At 45.6% G+C, this 20806-nt stretch overlaps 1 protein-coding gene across 2 annotated transcripts in view; it reads right to left on the reverse strand.

The window, feature by feature from the left end:
* Positions 1-17473, reverse strand: part of FBXW4 (F-box and WD repeat domain containing 4) — a 102734-nt gene extending 85261 nt beyond the window's left edge. For both annotated transcript variants that reach the window (XM_004579939.4, XM_058672094.1), the window contains exon 1: positions 16685-17473. In XM_004579939.4, the coding sequence (XP_004579996.3) occupies positions 16685-17439 (755 nt within the window). In that variant the 5' untranslated portion in view covers positions 17440-17473. The remainder of the gene's footprint in view (positions 1-16684) is intronic.
* Between the last annotated feature and the right edge of the window lie 3333 nt (positions 17474-20806).

Consider the following 20806-nt stretch of genomic DNA (forward strand, 5'->3'; position numbering starts at 1 on the left):
CAACCGGCACACGTGAGAACCAGGAGAGAGGGGACAGAGCCGGCAGGGGAAATATGGGGGAGCTCCCCTGCTGGACAGCTACCTCCCACTGGAGAGCATGAGCTGGGATGGGGGCAGACCAGACTAGGCAGGGCTACAACACCTGTGGGCCTCAAGTGCGCTAGATCAGGAAAAAACCAGGCTGGGCTGACTCTTCCTACCGGTGCAAGCATAGATCAGAATGGGTGAGGATTGAATGGGCTTTGCCGCAGTATCAACTGGCAGATGCTGGCACAGGGGGCTAATTCTGTCAAGTTAAACTGCAGAACCACCTGGAGAGTGCATAATCTGGGAGTGGGGGTGGCCTAGAAGGGAAACAGTGAGCTCCTCCCTCTTGGGTTACCACCCCACTGGAGGGCATGAAAACCAGGACAGGGGCTGGGGTGGCTAGACAGAAAGGCACCCAACAGCATGTGTGAGGGCTGGATAGTCGGGCTAGTTGGGTTGAACTAGGCTTCAATGTCCATTGACATGTATGAGAGCTGAATGGGATGTGGGACAGATGGGACTAGTCTGCTGTACATACCGGCAAACCAGGATAGGGGGCAGGCCTGGTGGGGGTTACTGTGGGTCACACCAACTAGGCTGCAGCTCCCACTGGTTTGTGTGAGGGCCGAGTGTGTGCTAGGCAGAACCAGGATGGACTGCAACACCCATTGGTTCGTGTGGAAGACAGAGCTGGAAACAGAACTGACTCAGCAATTGCAACCACCAGCTGATTAGGGCGATGGACTGTGCCGGGCCCTGTACTTGCTAGTACATACAAGAATCTGGTCTAGGAACACCTCTGACAAAGTCTCTTTGGGGATCTCCCCAATCGAACTGCCGGACTCAGAACACTAACCATGAAAAGACAGAGGACAGAACAAATGAATCAACCACCTCAGCCATATGTTCGCAGTGAAAAACTAGGCAAACACAGACTCTAAGATGGACTATGTCAATCAGTGGATTCTTCAACGACCTCATCATGCTTAGAATGGAGAGACTGGCAGCAATTCATAACTGTTGAACTATCAAAACCACTCGAGCAAGACCCTTGGAGCATGACCCACATCAGGGACCTGGGGTGGGTGGGAGACTGGGAGGGGCTTCTCCCTTACAATCCCCCTTTACCTCAGATTTATGAAGGAAACAATGTGGAAATAATAGTCTTACCCACTTTCCTGTAGCTCTTGAACCTTTTTACCCTAATTAACTATATAGAGATTGTCAAAAATCTAATAAAAAATTTGAAAAAGAAAAAAAATTAAATTGTGTCTCCATAAATGACAGTTCAGAAGATGTAAACCGATAATGATGCTGCTCTAGGAAAGAAGCAATTTATAAAATGCATCACAAAATTGTTGATAGTTATGCATTTGTAGCTACCTTTAACTCAATAGTATGTTAAACAGGTTATAGAAAAGGTATAAAGGGCCCAGCGCGATAGCGTAGCAGCTAAAGTCCTCATCTTGAATGCACCAGGATCCCATATGGCCGCCGGTTCTAATCCTGGCAGCCCCGCTTCCCATCCAGCTCCCTGCTTGTGGCCTGGGAAAGCAGTCAAAGATGGCCCAGCGCCTTGGGACACTGCATCCATGTGGGAGACGTGGAAGAAGCTCCTGGCTCTTGGCTCCTGGCTTCAGACTAGCTCAGCTCTAGCTGTGGTGGCCACTTGGGGATTGAACCATCGGACGGAAGATCTTCCTCTCTGTCTCTCCTTCTTGCTATATATTTGCCTTTCCAATAAAAATGAATAAATCTTTTTTTTTTTTAAAAAAAAAAAAGGTTGGGCCCGGCGGCGTGGCCTAACGGCTACAAGTCCTCAACTTGAACGCTCCGGGATCCCATTTGGGCGCCGGTTCTGATCCTGGCAACTCCACTTCCCATCCAGCTCCCTGCTTGTGGCCTGGGAAAGCAGTCGAGGATGGCCCAAAGCTTTGGGACCCTGCACCCGCATGGGAGACCTGGAAGAGGTTCCTGGTTCCCGGCTTCAGATCGGCACAGCACCGGCCATTGCGGCTCACTTGGGGATTGAATCATCGGACGGAAGATCTTCCTCTCTGTCTCTCCTCCTCCCTGTATATCTGACTTTGTAATAAAAAAATAAATAAATCTTTAAAAAAAATTTTTTTAAATTTTAAAAAGGTATAAAATGCAGATAATCCCAGTAAACTACTCCAATTGTCCATTTCTTCACCTATGAAACAAGCATAACACCTCACACAACTGCAGTTTTAAATGTAGCGCTTAAAATACAGGGCCTCGAGCAGTATTCTAGTGGCTAAAGTTCTCACCTTGCATGTATCAGGATCCCATATGGACGATGGCTTTATCCCAGCTGCTCTACTTCCTATTCAGCCTGTTTGTGGCCTGGGAAAGCAGTTGAGGATGGCCCAAAATCTTGGGACCCTGCACCTACATAGGAGGCCAAGGGGAAGCTCCTGGCTCTTGGCTTCAAATCAGCTTAGCTTAGCCACTGTGGCCATTTGAGAAATGAACCAGCAGATGGAAGAGCTTTTCTCCGTATCTCCTCTATGTAAATCTGCCTTCCCAGTAAAAGAAATCTTAAAAAAAATACAGTATAAGCTATAAATCACTACAAAAAGGCTCCTTACTTGAACGTAAATATTTACAATAGTCAATATCCATTGTTTTGGCCTTAAACCTACACCATGACTAAAATTAATAATCATTTCATTTTGCTCTAATTAATTTAGTCACAACTATTATAAGTCATTCCTCTAACAGAAAACGTTTGTCATCTTTCAGGCTTCATGAGTGGGACTTGGGTAAGCACATGTTAAGGTTAAAATTTCAATTCAATTTTTCCAGTGCGTGAACATGATCCCTAGCTTCACACTACTAGAAAGCAGCCTGTACTACCAGATGCAGAGAGATTTAGACCAAAATAGCTCCCTTGTCAACTGTTTCCTGAAAATTTCTCCCAGATACAAAAGAAATAATTTATAGGTGTATCACCCCTTTTGAGTTAGGCCTAAATTGACAGGTGGAGGTGAGAGTAAAGATGGAATATTCTGGATCATAGCAGGAAATGACAAGGGAAAAGAAGTCAGCCTACTTCCTAACTTGGCATAAGGACAATACCTCTATCATCACTGCCACGGCTGACACTTTACTAAGGGTCACAGCACTTCCCGGAGGGCTTCGTTACAACAGCAAGAAACTTCCAAAGTTGAACTTTACAGGGTGCTACCAAACAGCAGGTGTAGGCATCTTCTCAGATAAACATCACTGCTCTTTCAAATCCAATTTCAACTTAAAAAAATTGTGAATGGTTTTGATGTGAAAAGTATAATTTTGTTAAAAAACAACCTAACAGTTCAGCTTTATCATCCCTTTTATCCAATCGTCTTGAATGGGTCAATTCTCTTACTGGTATCAAAACTGCCTCTATGTTTTTATTGACTTTAGCACAAGAAAAATCCAGAGAAATTAAGAAATCTCCTATTCTGAAAACAGATGTCTCCCTCCCTGGGCTGGATGAAGGTGGGGAAGGGCTGCCTCTGTCCTACCACAGGGGGTCCATCCAACAAGGCAGATAAAAAAGTGCCTGAGAAGACCTAGGAACTCAATAAGGACTCTTCTCCTCCAGTTGATCATTTCTCCTGTATAGTTACTGATGTGAAGTGACGGTGTTACCCTCAAAAAATGGTTAGTGCCCTGTAAATAAATCTCTTGGTGGCTGTTAATGCAGAGAGGTATCTCGGACCTGGCAGGTGGACTTGGCTGAAGTGCCATTTTCCCAGCCCTCTCCTGCCTCCGGCTCATTTTTCCACTTTGGTCCTCCCTCTCAGCTTTCTGGCACTTACTCACCAGCACAGTCTGACTGCATTCCTGAGCACAGGATCTATTTTAAACAAAAACAATACAAAATGCATCCATAGTCAATTACCAGGCCCCTGAAAATCTTGGTGAGTCCAAAGGGGTAGCAGAAATTTATCTAGGTAGTTATCTAGAATGTCCCTTCATTTCCCCTCTCCTTGTTCACACCCCAAAACCATAAGCAAATAAATAAACCTAGTCTGGACGAAAATGGCTTAGGGGCAGCAGTGGGGATGTGCCGGTGCGTCAGAGGGGCCTTAAACCACATAATCTCTTAGATCAGAAAACTTGCGAACAAGATCAATTTCCCTCCGTGTACCATCTTGAATGCCACCAAAGCTGTCTCACAGCACACTTGGCATGGCTTCGTTAAGCACAGCTTTCTCTGACTTGGAAACTCAGGAAACAAGGTATCTGTCCATAGGAGTAGAACAAGGCCATGTCAAGGGGTACCAGGACAAGGAGTGGAAACAGAGAAATACAAAATGATATGTAGGGGCTTGGAATTTTAATTTAGCCACTGTTTATTAGTTTCTTCAACCTTTTTCTTTTCCAAAAGGTAGATTTTACCCTCCCCATATTGCTTGTACTCCCTAAGTCTTCTACCAATGCTAAGAAACTGGCTTTAATGTACAAATATTTAATTTTATTTTAATTTTATTTTTTAAAAGATTTATTCGGGTCCGGCTCTGTGGCCTAGCAGCTAAAGTCCTCACCTTGAACACGCCAGGATCCCATATTCACTCCGGTTCTAATCCCGGCAGCTCCACTTCCCATCCAGCTCCCTGCTTGTGGCCTGGGAAAGCAGTTGAGGACGGCCCAATGCATTGGGACACTGCACCCACATGGGAGACCTGGAAGAAGTTCCTGGATCCTGGCTTTGGATCAGCGTAGCACCGGCCATCCGATGATTCACTCCCCAAGTTAGCCGCAACGGGCCGGTGCTGCGCCTATCCGAAGCCGGGAACCAGGAACCTCTTCCGGGTCTCCCACGCGGGTGCAGGGTCCCAAAGCTTTGGGCCATCCTCGACTGCTTTCCCAGGCCACAAGCAGGGAGCTGGATGGGAAGTGGAACTTCCGGGATTAGAACCGGCGCCCATATGGGATCCTGGTGCATTCAAGGTAAGGACTTTAGCCACTAGGCCACCAGGCCAGGCCAATGTACAAATATTTAAGCACCATGAGAAGCTTCTAACCTTGATTTACACCAAATTCAAATTGAATACTCAAACAATTTCAGCAGCAGAGGTTTATAATTAAGGTCCCTTCCCCCACCCAAAAAAGTGAAAAACCATTATATTATTTTGCCCTCTGGTCTGGGAATGGGAAACAGCCTGACAGAGAGAGTGAGGTGAGATTGTGGGAAGCACGGCAGCGCCATGAGAGGATCATGTAGAGTGAGGCTGGGAGCTAACAGAACCAGCCCTCACCTCCCTTGAGCAACTCCAAACGGCAGCCCATTTGACCGATTCCCAGTCTCACCTTTCACGCTCTACACTATGCATCTGGACTTCAGCCAAATCCATCTGTCTGCATTTATCCCCGTACCTGCACCTTTGCCTCTATTGCCAGCACCAACCTATTTTTTCCCTTCTTCTGGGAACTTGTCAAATTCACTCATTTTCAAGATCCAACTAAAGCCACTACTTCCCTAACTCCTCTAAACATTCCTCTCCACATCATCTGGACTTAGATGAGCCTTCCATAAACCTACACATTTCTAGCTTTTCACAGCTATACATCTTTCTCTGTCCAATTTTAGCCATAAATTCTAGGGATCAAATCTTAAACCTCTTAGTGCTTCTAAAAGTGGTTGCCAACCACCATTCTGCAGACCAGTGTTAGACCAAGAACCCTGAATAAGTATGTCATCAAATTGTGAAGTATTTGTAGAATTTCTTTGTTTGACAAACAATTCTATATTTTTCAGAATTAAGCTTTTAATGTAGTGGCTAAGTTTGGACACCCACATCCCACGTTTGAGCTCCGAGTTAGGCTCCTAACTCTGCCTATAATTCCAGCCTCCTGTTGACACACACCCTAAGAGACAGCAGGTAAAGTAGTTGGGGTCCCTGACACCCAAGCCCTGTTCATTAAGCCCAGAATTAAGCTCCTGGCTCTAAGCTTCAGCCTGGCCCAGTCCCAGATGATGCGTGCATTTGGGGAGTGAGTGAGAAGAGAGATCTCTTTCTCTCTCTTTTTCTCTATCTCTTGGGCTTTCAAATAAATTCCTAGGTCCACACTTCCACAGGAATTGCTCTCAGATAGTAAGTCATAACCTGGCCTGTGGGACAAGAGAGAGGCTGAACGTTCAGGGGAAAAATGTATGCGCTTCACCTCAAAAGATGTAAGAGAACAAGTTCGGGGCAGAAACAGAACAGCAGTAACAAATCAGAGGATGAGTAAGTAAAAAGCATAAAAAATTATGGCAAGGCTTTCAATTTCCTGATACATTTTAAAAACAGGATATTTGCCTTCTAAAAATTATTTATTTTTGGGCCCGGCGTGATAGCATAGTGGTTAAAGTCCTCACCATGAACACACCGGTATCTCACACAGTCGCCAGTTCTAATCCCGGTGGCCCTGCTCCCCATCCAGCTCCCTGCTTGTGGCCTGGGAAAGCAGTTGAGGATGGCCCAAAGCCTCGGGACCCTGCACCCGCATGGGAGACCTGGAAGAGCTCCTGGCTCCCGGCTTTGGAATGGCTCAGGTCCAGCCATTGCAGCCACTTGGGGAGTGAGCCATCAGACGAAATATCTTCTTGTCTCTCCTTTCTGTATATCTGCCTTTCCAATAAAAATAAATAAATCTTTAAAAAATTATTTATTTTTGGGCCCGGTGCAATAGCGTAATGGTTAAGGTCCTCGCCTTGAACGCGCCGGGATACCATATGGGCTCCATCCAGTTCTAATCCCGGCAGCTCCACTTCCCATCCAGCTCCCTGCTTGTAGCCTGGGAAAAGCAGTCAAGGACGGCCCAAAGCTTTGGGACCCTGCACCTGTATGGGAGACCTGGAAGAAGTTCCTGGCTCTTGGCTTTGGATCGCCTTAGCACTGGTCGTTGCAGCCACTTGGGGAGTGAATCATCAGACGGAAGATCTTCCTCTCTGTCTCTCCTCCTCTCTGTACATCTGCCTTTCCAATAAAATAAATAAATCCTTTAAAAATTATTTATTTTTAATGGAAAGGCAGATTTACAGAAAGAAAGAGAAACAGAGATCTCCCATCCACTGGCGGCTCACTCCCCGAAAAGGCTGCAATGGCCAGAGTTGAGCTGATCTAAAGCTAGAAACCAGGAGCTTCTGCCAGGCTCTCACATAGGTGCAGGATTCCAAGGCTTTAGGGCTAGCCTCTGCAGTTTTCCAAGACCACAACCAGGGAGCTGGATGGAAAGTGGAGCAGCCGGGACACAAACTAGCACCCATATGGGATCCCAGTGCTTGCAAGGGGAGGATTAACCAATTAAGCCACTGTGCCAAGTCCTGGTGGGGGGGGCAGGGGGGAAAGATTTATGATCAAAACACATACAATGCTGACTGAACCAACAGAGCTTGTCAGTGCTATTAGTTTACCAATGAGCATGATGATTCCTCAGCAGAGATGTGGTACACGACATTGTCCACACCCACCTGGTTACAGAATTAGTTTACCAAGAAATCTCATAACGCCCCTTTTGGAAAGCTGATCTGAGGGCCTTCTGAAAATAAACAACAGAAAGAAAGACACCATTACTCTCTTTGTAAACAAGCTTTCCTCCAAGCGATGTGATTTGCAAATTAGGCTATAGCCAACTTAGGCTGGACTTAATCCTTCCACCTTAGGAATGACTTGTCCCTGGGCTCCCCATGTGAAATGTGAGGAATAATGTGTCTGCTGTGTTTCCCAAAGTTGTTGTTCTTGTTGTTAGTTTTAATTTGAAGCTGTATTCATATTAATCACTAAAACAGATTCCCAACTCAAGTGGCCAAAATTCCTAGTGCCCTCCCCACACAGATGAAGGGATGGAAAGAACAGGAACCAGTTGCCACCCAGCAAGTTTTTACATCTCCAGTTTCTAGGCCATTATGATAAAGCCAAACTGTAACCAAGATAAGAGCTGAATGATGGCTCTCCCCTAGCAGTTCAGTTCTGGAGGGAATCCCCTCTGAAGGAATACAAACCACCGTTATTGGAATCTTGCTTCACCTTCTCAATATTGCCTTTCTAAAGGGAAGTCCAAAGAAACATGGGAGGTCAGAGCTGGGATTACAGTGAAGAAAGAAAAGAATACTCAAAGACTATTCCCCTTTCTCTAACGAGAAGAAACTTATTGCAGAGTTAGTGAGCAGAGGAAATATCATTCCTTTCAGTGAAATAACCTTCCAGGAAAAGTATCCAGCATATTTACTATAAAACAATTTAATTTCCCTGTCCCATCACCTGCCACCCCATCCCCATTCTTCCCTCCCCACACCACCCCATCCCCCCAAAAAAACCACAGATTGTGGATTTCCTCTCATTCTTGGCAGAGTTACCAGAAGAAATATAATACCCCCTTCGGACTGCTCCCAACAGCTGCTGGAACAAGAGGGGGAGCTGGGGACATCCCTGCAAAGCTGCCTCTAAAAATGACACTTCCCCCTTCGAAACCACACAGCAAGTGAGCATAAGACTTCTTTCTCCACTTTTCTAAAGCAAGAGGAGGCCACAACACAACAGGGCCCACTTGTCCCAAATGTTCGCCTCCAGCCCATTATTCTCCGCCTAACGCTGAGAAGTCTCTATATAGTAAGCTACTCCTCCAGGTTTTCCCTAATATGAATTCCTTACAACAATCTTCTACAACTGCTACACATGTTCACTTGTTTCATCCAAAGATTTTTCAAGTCAGGATTCTTATCATATGCCTACTCAATGTCATTTTCTTGCCTCTACCCACCTGCCCCACCTCATACATATACAAACTCCCTTTCAGGTCAGCAGCCTGAAAATTCTAGAAATAAAAACAAAACAAAAAATCTAGAAATGAATTAAATAATGGTGCTCCTGTATTTCTGATCCTGATCCCTTATCCAGTGTTATCGTACAGTAAATGCTCTCAACTCTGTCTAGAAAAGCCCCACCACTAAGTAACAGAAAGACATCCAGTTATCCTTCAGCCAATAGCCTCTCAGCTGAGACCACCAACAAAGAAGTTCACGAATGTCAACTAGGGGCACAGGCAATAGCTCTCCTTGCCAGGAGAGACCGGACAGCACTTCCAGCATCATTCCCCAAAGGTGACAGCCGGAGCTAAGTGAAGACCGTGAAAACTGTACAAAAGCTGGTAGAGAAAATATAATGTAAGGAATGATTTGGAATCAGGGCAGAAGAAGGCGGAGGGATGAACTGGCTGACCCCAAATGTCTTTTCCATCTCTAACTCCTATGATTCTTTGACCTCCAATTTTGTGCTGTGGACAAGGAATGGAAAGTCAACAGACGTGGTGATGTTTTGAAAGAGCCTGGCAGTCTGCTCTTGTCATTTAGTGGCCTTGGCATGTATTTTTTAAGGTGTCTCTAAGCCCTGTCTTCATTTCACAGTTGTCACCTTTCCCAGCAATTTGAGCTCATGTCAAATACCAAAAAGAAGGAGGAAAAGAAAGAATGTGCTGGCAATTAATTGTGGGCTAAAGAGGGGCAAGCACAGGGATCCATTGGGTGGCCCAGACTTCCAGGGAGGGCGATGTGGACAGTATGGATAAGCGGAAGAACTAATCCAGAGTTGAGACAGGGTAGTCACTTCTGCCAAGAAGTAAATACTTCAGGTAGTCTGATACTAAACTTTAGGTACAGCTTGAGCTTCTGCATGACTCAGGATTCAAGAACATACCGTTAGCACAACCATCTTTCTTCTGGCCATCACAACTGACATTCTGATTCTGTTCAAATTTCAGCAAGACTACTGAATAGGAAGATCTTTCCCTTAGGAATAAGCTAAATCTTTGGATTTTCACTCTTCTGATGGTAGACATACCTGAGAAAAATGCAAAAGCTTAGCAAAAATCACTTTCTGTGGACCAATTTAGGGGGCATGTCAATTTCTACTGAAAATTCAAAACCCAATTTTCTCCTCCTTTATTCAAACAATCGATTTCACCTTGATTTGCAACTGTTAAAGAGCCTAGCATCAACAATAATCTATCCTGTTCTAGTCTAACCTAATTCAACGCCAGAGTCAAGTACTCACTCAAAGGTAATTCATTTCTATGTAAAATACTCAAGTAATTTTTCTAAAGTAAGTAGGCTTCCTCAGTGACCTCACTGTTGGATGAGTTTTAGCAGCTCAAGAACAATCTTTACCTAAGATGGAAGTTCCACACAGAAAACTGAGGGTAGGAAGTAATGAATTATTTTCTAGTGTTTCATTCCAGTACGAATTCATGCAGGTTGTGAAATCTTTGCGTTTCTCTATGAGTCTGCTTTAAAAACGAGGAAAGGAAACTCATTCTCAACCTAAACTCACTCAAGTTGTACCAGACTGAAAATGACATAAGCAGTTTCCACATTCTCAGAGTTGTAGAGTGGAAGACTTTTTCCACTCTTCTAGTTTGCATCTGGAGTTAGTAAGTGCACTCAACCATTTCCTGCTTCCAGGGGTGTATCGTTCTATTTATCTTAAGCATGTAAACTGAACTCTACTTTTATTAACTCACAGAAATCATGACAAATAAGGTTTTGCAAAATGGCTGAACACAATAAGTACATCCATACATGAAAGCTTTCAATAAGCTGGAGAAGTAAAGCAGAAAGGTGGGTGGGAAAGCCCAGGCTACTTTGAGTGGCTAATTGTTTTCTGAAGATCACAGTTCAGTCTTTAAATGTAACCAGCGATGCCATCTTCATTCACAGGGAAGGAAACTTTATGCTTTCTGCCCCCCCCCAAAAAAAATGCTCTTAGGCGCAATCATTTTAAAACAAACAAACACAACTCTGCTTATCTGTGTCTATCTCACCACTCTGGACGTTAATCATCACTGAAATAGATACCCCACTCCCCCAGGCTCAAAGAGCTCCAAGGCTACAGGCCGTGGCCTGGAGGAATGAACTACATGCCAGGGCAAACACCCCAGGAGCCTCACACCCTAAACACCTATTGTTAATTCCAGGCAAATCTATCACAGGCAAAGGCAAAAACACCCAGGGCTGTTTAACATAAAACTCTGACTGAAAGTGTGTAATACTTAATTGGGGATTAAACAAGTTTTCTTTAATGGCAGAATGATAAAAGTTATTTTTTTTTAAAGATTTATCTATTTTTGTTACAAAGTCAGATATATAGAGAGGAGGAGAGACAGAGAAGATCTACCCAAGCAGCTGCAACTGCCGGAACCTAGCCAGTTCCAAGCCAGAAGCCCAGAGCCTCACCCAGGTCTCCCACACAGGTGCAGGAACCCAAGACTTCCAGCCATCCTCTTCTGCCCTCCCAGACTGCAAGAAGGGAACTGGATGAGAAGCAGGGCCGCTGGGACTAGAACCGGGGCCCATACCGCATCCCAGCGCATGCAAGGCGAGGATCTCAGCTACCAGGCTATCATGCCGGGCCCAAAAGTTAGGTTTAAAAATAGATTTACATGCATGGATAGGTTCTTTTCTTAGCATCTTTCACTCTTGCTAATTTTCAGTATCATTTTTGTAAACAGCCTCTCAACTGTTCTCCCATCACACACTCTGCTGGTTTTCACTGTCCCATTTTTGTAAGCTGAAATATGTTAGTCCCCCATCCCACTCTAGGGGAGACTTAAAAGACCACCATAGGAAACAATCCCTCAACTTTTATTAGTAGTAGTATAGTCAAGACAGTTCTATTCCCCTAGGCTTCACGAAAACTTTCAAAAGATGGGTGTCTCTCTCTTCCTCCTCTTTCGAGAGGCACCCCACCTCCTGGTTTTCTCTCCGGAGGTGCTTCCCCTTCCCTCCCTTCCCTGCTCACCTGGTCCCTTCACAAATAAACTTATCTGATTGCAACAGGAAAAAAAAAAAACTTTCAAATGAAAATTGATTTCAAATCAGATGATTGACTAGAACTATCTTCCTGTTCCCTTAAAAAAAAAAAAGAAGAAGAAGAAGAAAGAAAAGAAAAGCTCAGGGGCCTACTAGTATTCATTGTTTGGGCAAGAGGCCTAATGGGAAGCAAATTATTTGTTTCTGGTTTTAAAGTGGCCAGAATGCCTTCAAGCACAAGTATAAGACCATTAACAAATCACAAGGAACCAAAGCAGTTCATCTTACTCAACAAAGCTATGATCAGTTAGGAACAGCCAAACTGAACGGGGCTTGCCCTGGGCCGGAAGGTCAGTAAACCTTAGCAGTTTGTGTTTCTAAGACTCAAGAGGCTCTTCAGCAGGCAGCGCACACCCTAAGCCCACAGGTTCTGCTGTCACGTTCCTGAAAACATTCAGGACAGGTGAGAGAGACTGAGCAGCCAGAAGAGTTTCCACCTCCTGTCTTCAGGCAGCACCTCCAACTCCAACTAACACCACTTTTGCTCTCTAGGGACGAAACAACAGGAGAAGCCAAGCAATCAAAATTCCATTTTGCAGCTATTAATTGAGTTCCTTCTGTGCCCTAAATATGACTAGCACTCTGCATTAAGGTCTCATTTGACTGGGTAACGTTATTCTCATTTTTTATGGATGAGAAAACCCAGGGCCAGGCAGGTTACACAGCTTCTGATAAAATCAAGTTTTGTGCTGCGTCTATAAGAACGGATCCAGTGCAATGAATGAACTCAGGGCAGAAACAACAGCCCTGCCACTATCCAAGCAACCATACAGTTTCTGAATCCCTCAGAGGACTGGGATGCATGTCTCCTTCCCCTCCCCACCCCAGGGGTGATAACCACCTCCCTCAGCAACTTAAGTCTCTGCAGCTGTCCAGAAACAGACCACACTGACAAGCAGTGTCTCCACCTGCTGTAACACGCATAACTTCTTCCTCAACCAAGAACACCAGAGCAGTGACCCTGCTCTTTATCAAATGCTGCAGTAAAACAACTTTCCAAGAAGGCTGAAGATCCCACACGTTACGGCACAGGCGAGAAACCAAAACACACATGTCTAATAAATAAAGCCAGAGTAGCACTTGGCAATCTCAACACACTTTACACTACAAACTCATTTCATTTTGTTACTAACATTGCTACAGAACAAAGACTCATACTTTCTATCTTTTAGGACATATCAACAGGAAAGAAAAATAAACAATTAACGTATTCACTCATTCAGTCTCCATAGGTGAGAGAAAAAACAGGTTTGGGTTTCAGTCATTTTAATCAAATTCTTTCCTATGCCAACTGGTAACATTCTTTGAAAGAATTAGTCTTGCAAGAAGAGACAAAACACTATCTTGGCAAGTGAAAAGATGGCACACTCATAAAATCCCAGTGGATCATATCATCAGCAAAATCATACTAGATTTAATAGTGACAATGATTAGGTTTAGAATTTATAAAAGATCCACATAATTAATGCTTTAATAATATTCAACCAGAAAATACTGAGGAAACAACTATATTTGTAATAAAAACAAACTGCAAATGTATTCAGAACGGTATAGGGAAAAAAATGCAACAACAGATATGTCAAAGGAACAAACTGGAGAATGCTGATATAGATCCAATGCACATACATATATATAAACCTAATATACCACAAAGTTAGCATTCTAAACCAAAAGGAAAGAGATGAATTAACACAAGGTGTAATGATACCTAGGTAGCCATTTGGGTGGGAAAAAAAGTTCAATTCACCTCATGAACCAAAAGAAAAGTGATACTGTTGAAAATATTAACTATTTAAAGATAAAATTATAAGAAAACTATTGTGAAATCAAAGAGAAGATTTGCCAGGTTTGTGGAGAAATTACAAATTTCTCAGATATGGGCAAGAGAAAAAAAAATCCACAAAAGATTGCAAGATTCTAACAGATGAAAGTGAAAAACTTTCATAAGATAAAATATAGGGCCCGGCGGCGTGGCCTAGCAGCTAAAGTCCTCGCCTTGAACGCCCCGGGATCCCATGTGGGCGCCGGTTCTAACCCCAGCAGCTCCACTTCCCATCCAGCTCCCTGCTTGTGGCCTGGGAAAGCAGTCGAGGACGGCCCAAAGCTTTGGGACCCTGCACCCATGTGGGAGACCCGGAAGAGGTTACAGGTTCCCGGCATGGGATCGGCGCGCACCGGCCGTTGTGGCTCACTTGGGGAGTGAATCATCGGATGGAAGATGTTCCTCTCTGTCTCTCCTCCTCTCTGAATATCTGACTTTGTAATAAAAATAAATAAATCTTTAAAAAAAAAAAGATAAAATATAGTAAGAGGGATTGACAGGGAAAAATATTTGCTTTAAAGAAAATAGACAAGAGTTTGATACCTTTGATCCCCAGATTTCCAATTTTATAAAACAAAAACAAAAGCACCAAGACTCCAATAATAAATGGGCAAAGAGCAGAAACAGTCTTACAAGTCGACCAGTAGACCAAATACACATGGCAAAACATTCACCTCGACCAATGGTAAAAAGAGATACAAAACAATACAATTTAGAGCGGCAAATACAATTTACCACTAAAGTAGCAAAGACAGTTTCAATTGTTACCTAAAGTTGGTTCTCTCTTTACTGGTAAACTGTAACTTAATACAGCACCATTACAAAAGATAACCTTTGCTCCAATAAAGCCCACCTTGAGCTTTTATCCTAAAGAACTAATTCAAAGACATATGTCAAATGGCATGTGACTTATATTTCAACAAGTCACATGCCATTAGCTTAAAATGCATTATTCATTATGCACCTATGTTTTTTGTCAGGATCAGTAAGAGTAACTATGGTGGAGGAAGGTATGCGATTGAAACTTTAAACACAGGGCACTTGGCACAACAGTGAACACTTGTGACACCCACATCCCATATCACAGTGCTTGGGTTCAAGTCCTGGCTCTGCATTCCACTCCAGCTCCCAGTTAACCAACACCCTGGAAAGCAGGGGTGATGGCTCAAGTTGTATGTGTCTCTGCCACCCACATGAGACCCAGATTGAGTTTCCCGGGCTTCTTGGCTTCAACCTGACACCGTGAACTAGAGAATGAACTAATAGACACTGGGTTGCTCTGTGTGACTTTTTGCCTTTTAAATAAAATTAAAACTTTTTACAAGTTTTAAACAGAGGCCAGCATCATGGAATTAACAGATTAAACAGTCACTTTCAACACTCTCATAGTGTTCCAGTCCACCTACTGGCTGTTCTGCTTCCAGTCCAACTTCCTACTACTGTGCCTGAGGGGTGTTGACTCAAGTACTTGTTTTCCTGCCATCCAAGTGCAAGACCCAAACGGGGTTTCTGGCTACTGGCTACTACCTAGCTCAGTCCCGGCTGGTGTGACCATTTGGGGAACGAACTAGCAAATGGAAGATCTCTTTGTCACTCTGCCTTTCGAACAAATATTTTTTAAAAAGTTAATAAAATCTTAAGTGTTTAAGCAAAACTAGTTACCCAGAGGTGATGATACTGTGGTTTTCTATATTTTAAAAAACCTGGGCCCAGCGGCGTGGCCTAGCGGCTAAAGTCCTCGCCTTGAAAGCCCCGGGATCCCATATGGGCGCCGGTTCATGTCCCCAGCAGCTCCACTTCCCATCCAGCTCCCTGCTTGTGGCCTGGGAAAGCAGTCGAGGATGGCCCAAGGCATTGGGACACTGCACCCATGTGGGAGACCCGGAAGAGGTTCCAGGTTCCCGGCATCGGATCGGCGCGCATCAGCCCGTTGTGGCTCACTTGGGGAGTGAATCATCGGACGGAAGATCTTCCTCTCTGTCTCTCCTCCTCTGTGTATATCTGGCCGTAATAAAAAAATGAATAAATCTTTAAAAAAAAAACCTTCTGTAGTGTTACTATACTGTACTAGAATTGCTTTTTAAAACACGAGTTTCCTTGGGAGCAGCAAGGTACAGTCTCAAAGCTTTTACTCCCTCAAGTCCATACATTTTTGCCTTTCCTTTAAAAAAAATAATAATTAACCTGAAAGGCAGAGAAGAGAGACAGAAGGAGCAAAGAAATTTTCCATCCGCTGGCGCTCTCTCCAAATGGCCAAAACAGGCGGAGGTTGTGCCAGGAGCCAGCAGCTCCCTCCGGGGTCTCCATGTGAGCGCAGGGAGCAGGATCAGAAATGGATCAGTTGGTATTCGAACTGAGGGCCACGATCGGTGCTACAGCACTCACTATGCCAAAGTGCCGGTCTCTCGCCTATCCTAACGTAACCGGATCATGTGGTTCAAGAATGTTCCCCACCGACAGGCTCTAGGCCTACCAGAGCCAGGCCCAACTGCAACAGCAAGCCTCCTTCGCGGCCTGGACCCTCCCTTGCTCATATCCTGCCTTACGACGGAGTGATGAACTAGAGTTATCCCTGGCACGAAAAGCTTTCTTCCCTTTCCTCCTCGTTTAATTTTATCTGAGAGAACATTTGCGAAACGGTTTTGTTAATCACTTTGGGTGGACCTGAACTTGGAGGTGCCCCTATGGCCTCTGAGGCGCTGGGGCAGCCGAATGCCCGCGAAGGCGCAGGTACAAGCGGGTGGGGGAGAGCTAAAGATGGTTAACTGCAAGCAGCCGCCTACAGGGGAGGTGCTGGCCTAAGGATGCTATTGGGGAGGCCTTGGCCAGAAGCAAAGCTTGAGGGGGTTGGGGGAGGCCTGGGCCTGGGCGTGCGAAAACAACTCTGGGGCCCAGCAGGCCGTCGCGGAGCCCCGCCCTTTCCCAGGACGCGGGCCCGCCCGGGGCGGGGAGCGGGCGGACCAGCGGGCGCTTACAGGTCGGTGCCGAGCCGGGTGAAGCCGGAGTTGAGTGAGGCCCGGGCTATCCGGCGCCAGAGCAGGTCGCAGCTGGTGAAGCGCCGCAGCCAGCGGCACACCTGGGCCAGGCGGCCGAGGGCCCGCATGTCCAGGTAGGAGCAGATGAGCAGCAGCAGCTCCTCCGGCAGGCGCCACAGCGCGGGCCCCGCAGTCGGGCGCGCGGCCGGCGGGCTAGCGGCCGCCTCTTCCTCAACTACCGCCGCCATGGCGACACCGCCCCAAGCCTCACACTCTCCTCTCGATGCTCTGCCTGACCTGGTGGCTTCCCGCCGCCCAGGCCGGACCCTCCACTCGTCCTTCCCATCGTCTCTTCCTGGTGCCTTTTTCCTGGCCCCTGCTCTAGCCCCTTCCTCCACGCTTCCACCGCCCTCTCCTCCCTCCGCCCGGCCTGCCCTCGCTGCCGCCTCAGCCCCCAGCTCCACCGCCTCCTTCGCTCTCGGCGGCCCCGGCTTCCCTTCCGCCCCGCTTCCTCTTCCGCCGCACCGTGCGGCCGCTTTTCCTTTCTCCTTCCCCTTCCTTCGTTTTCCCTTCACGACCCTCTCTTCCTGCAGTTTTCTCGCCTGCCCGCCCTCGTCCTCGCCCTCTCCTGGCCCGACGTTCCCGGGGGGCCCCGAGCCACCCTGGCTGCCCATGAGCGGCCGCGGGGCGGGCCCGACCCGGAGCCCAGCCGCTGCCGCCGCTACCGCTGCGGTCCCGGGAGGAGGCGACACCATGTCGGACCGGGTCACATGGGGCGGTGCGGGCCCAGGCGTGGGCCCGCCCCTCACACCTGCGGTGGCGGAGCCATTTGGGGTGCGGGCTGTGGCCGGGGCGAGGACAGTCCTGACCCCCCCAAGCGCCCCCGAGGCGCTGCGTGGAAAGTCTTGGTGTGCCTTGATCCCAGCTGCTTTTGAGCCCAGCTTCGGGAAGCAGGTGGTTGGAAGCCCTGCCCTCAAGCAGTACCTAGTTGGATGTCTTTCCTATCTAGGGAGCTTTCCTCTTCCTCGGGAGACTCGATCTCCACAGGCCATAGCCCCAGAAACAGCAGCCCCACTTGACAAGTTCCTTAATTCCGGCTTCTCACACAGGCTATAAAACAAGGTCCCTGCGGTCAACTTGCGTGTTAGACATAATTTGGGAGGTCTCACCCTCCTAGGTCCTGAGTCCCCAACTCGCATCATAGTCATGTGTTAGGAGATAGTCCTTCTAGATCTTTTTATTAGCCACCGCCCAAGTACAAAGCTTACCCAGGATCCCTGTCCCTGCCACCCCCCTTTGGTCCTCATGGCACTCGTGTGCAGGGAGCTCCCAGGTCTAAGACTGCTGTCTCTCACCCTCAGCCTTACCACATGTGACTGTTCAGCATTTAAAGTGTGACTGGTCCAAAATGAAGTATGCTGAGTGAAATAAACACCTATTTTGAATACTTGTACAAGACTCATGAATCATGTTGGTGACATGTGGAAGTGAGATTGGGAGGACAGCACTATCCCTGTGTATCCTGTACCCCCAATCCAGACAGAAAAGCAGTGAGGGTTTGTTTTGTGTTGTTTGCTATTTGTCTACATCTTAATGCCCAGTTTCAAAGAGCAGGCTTGAATGTGAAATAAATTCCAAAAACTATTCACTGCTCAGCATAGCCAAGGAAGGACCTAGGGGGAAGCAGCTATGCAGTAATACCACGCGGCAGAAGCATCATGTAACAAGGTCAGACCGGAATCTGGCTTTGCTCTGGAATTACTTTTTGATCTTAGCAAAACAACAACAACCCAAAACCCCACCTATCTTGGCCTTTTAGTGTTCTCAGTCTGTAGTGGAGATAATGCCTCCGCCTTACTTTCCAGGGATAAATGAGATGATCCCTGTAAAATGCTTTGAACTCCTCTAAGAAATTCTCAATCATAGTTACAGGTCAAATCCTGTTACAAAAAAATAACCTCCCCTCTCCCCCACACCCAAATACAACAAAGGCTCTGTGCAAAATTATTTCCAAACTCCAAACAATGATGTATTACTATTTGGCATGTTCCAAAAAAGAAAAACAAAAACACAATGAACTTAGTCCATCTGTTGGAGGTAATTCTAAGAACTTTACTTGTTCATAGGCATCAAGCTGTTGGGAAAGTGTCAGGGAAGGAACAGAAGGCCATGGCAGCAATGCCACACTTTTGATCTCTATCAACAGTGAGGTACCTGGGAAGAAGACCCAGATGAACATGGTTCCTTCATTTTATGTTTAGATTTCATTAAGACATGTTTGCAACTTTTTACTGTGGGACTATTTTTTAAAAATCTATTCACTTGAACGTCAGAGAGAGAGACAGAGATCTTCTATCTGCTGGTTCGCTTCCCAGATGGCCACAACATCTGGAGTTAAGCCAATCCACTGTCAAAAGCCAGGTGCTTAATCCAAGTCTCTTTCTGGATAGTAGGGGCCCAAACACTCAAGTTTCTGGCTCCTGAATTCGGTCTGTCCCAGTCTTGACTGTTACAGGCATTTGGGGAATGAAACAGAGGATGAAAAATATCTCTGCCTTTCAAGTAGACGAAAATAAATATGCTTCAAAAATCCAAATAGTTTGAGGCTGGCACAGTGGCATAGCAAGTTAATTCTCCGTCTGTTACTGTCGGCATCCCATATGGCTGCCAGTGTGTGTCCCAGCTACTCCACTTCCCATCCAGCTCTCTGCTTATCACCTGGGAAAGAAGCAGAGGGTCACTGCACCCATGTGGGAGAGCAGAAAGAAGCTTCTGGATCCCAGCTTCAGCTCAGCTCTGACCATTGCTGTCATTTGGAAAGTTAATCAGTGGATGGAAAACCCCTCTTTATCTGTCCTCTCTCTGTAAAACTTGCCTTTCAAATAAAAATAAATAACTCTTTAGAATATAAAAGTCCAGATAACCTGATCCCAAAGTTTATACTCTACCCATGCCCCCACCAAACATGGCAGAAAACGGAATAAAACATGGACTTCAGGGTCCTCTAAGATCCCTTACAATGGATAAAGACACACTGATGTTATGCTTTACCTCTGCCATCAAGCAATTCTGGTACCTAAATCAAAGCTTCTAAACAATGAAAGCAACTCCCAGGCTTGTCTCAGCTTAATAGAGTGAATCACGGTGACCTTCAACCTCTTAATGCCCTTTCATAATTTTTTTTTTTTTTGCAAAACTTTAAAGGGATTCATCAGAACTAACAGCTTGCAAAAAGTAATTCTTTCATTTTGTTAGCATAATTCATTGTATTTTTCGTAAATTCATCTGCATATATGCAAAAGAAGACTTGTTTTTTAAAATGCTGCTAATATTCTAGGTGACAGAATGGATTTTATCTTATACTTTTCTGTATTGATTTTTTTAATGCATCAACTTTATTAAGTCTTAACCTTTCAAAAAAAATTTTTTTGTGAGTCCAAACACACCATTCAGCAAAGAAGTTGGAAATTTGAAGCCTACATCACTGCCCTAACTAGTCACAAGTCTCCTCAAATTTAATTCCATTTAAAGTGAGGATTATATAATAGTAAAATAAAGAACAATCAGAGTAGAAAGGAAAAGAAATAGCAGGCCTAAGAGTCAATGTTCTATCCTACACCTTCTTTTTTTTTTTTTAAGATTTTTTATTTTTATTTGAAAAGCAGATTTACAGAGAGGAGAGACAGAGAAAAAGATCTTCCATCTGCTGGTTCATTCCCCACATGGGATTAGGCTCCATTTCCAGTTCAACCTCCTCAGCTGGAGTTAGGCTGACCTGAAGCCAGGAGCTTCTTCCAGGTTTCCCATGTGGATGCAGGGGCCCAAGGACTTGAACTATCTTCCACTGCTTTCCCAGGTCATAAGCAGGTAGCCGGATTGGAAGTACAATAGCCAGGATTTGAATGGGATGCCCGTATGGGATGCTGGCACCAGAGAGAGAGGTTCAGCCTAATGTCACAATGCCAGCCCCAAGAAAGGAAAAATTATTGTCAGCCATTAGAAACAAATTCTTGGGCCCAGTATAGTAGCCTAGTGGCTAAAATCCTCACCTTGCATGCACCAGGATCCCATACGGGCACCAGTTCGTATCCTGGCCGCTCCACTTCCCTTCCAGCTCCCTGC

Source organism: Ochotona princeps, chromosome 13 (genome assembly GCF_030435755.1).
Source record: "Ochotona princeps isolate mOchPri1 chromosome 13, mOchPri1.hap1, whole genome shotgun sequence".
Lineage (NCBI taxonomy): Eukaryota > Metazoa > Chordata > Mammalia > Lagomorpha > Ochotonidae > Ochotona > Ochotona princeps.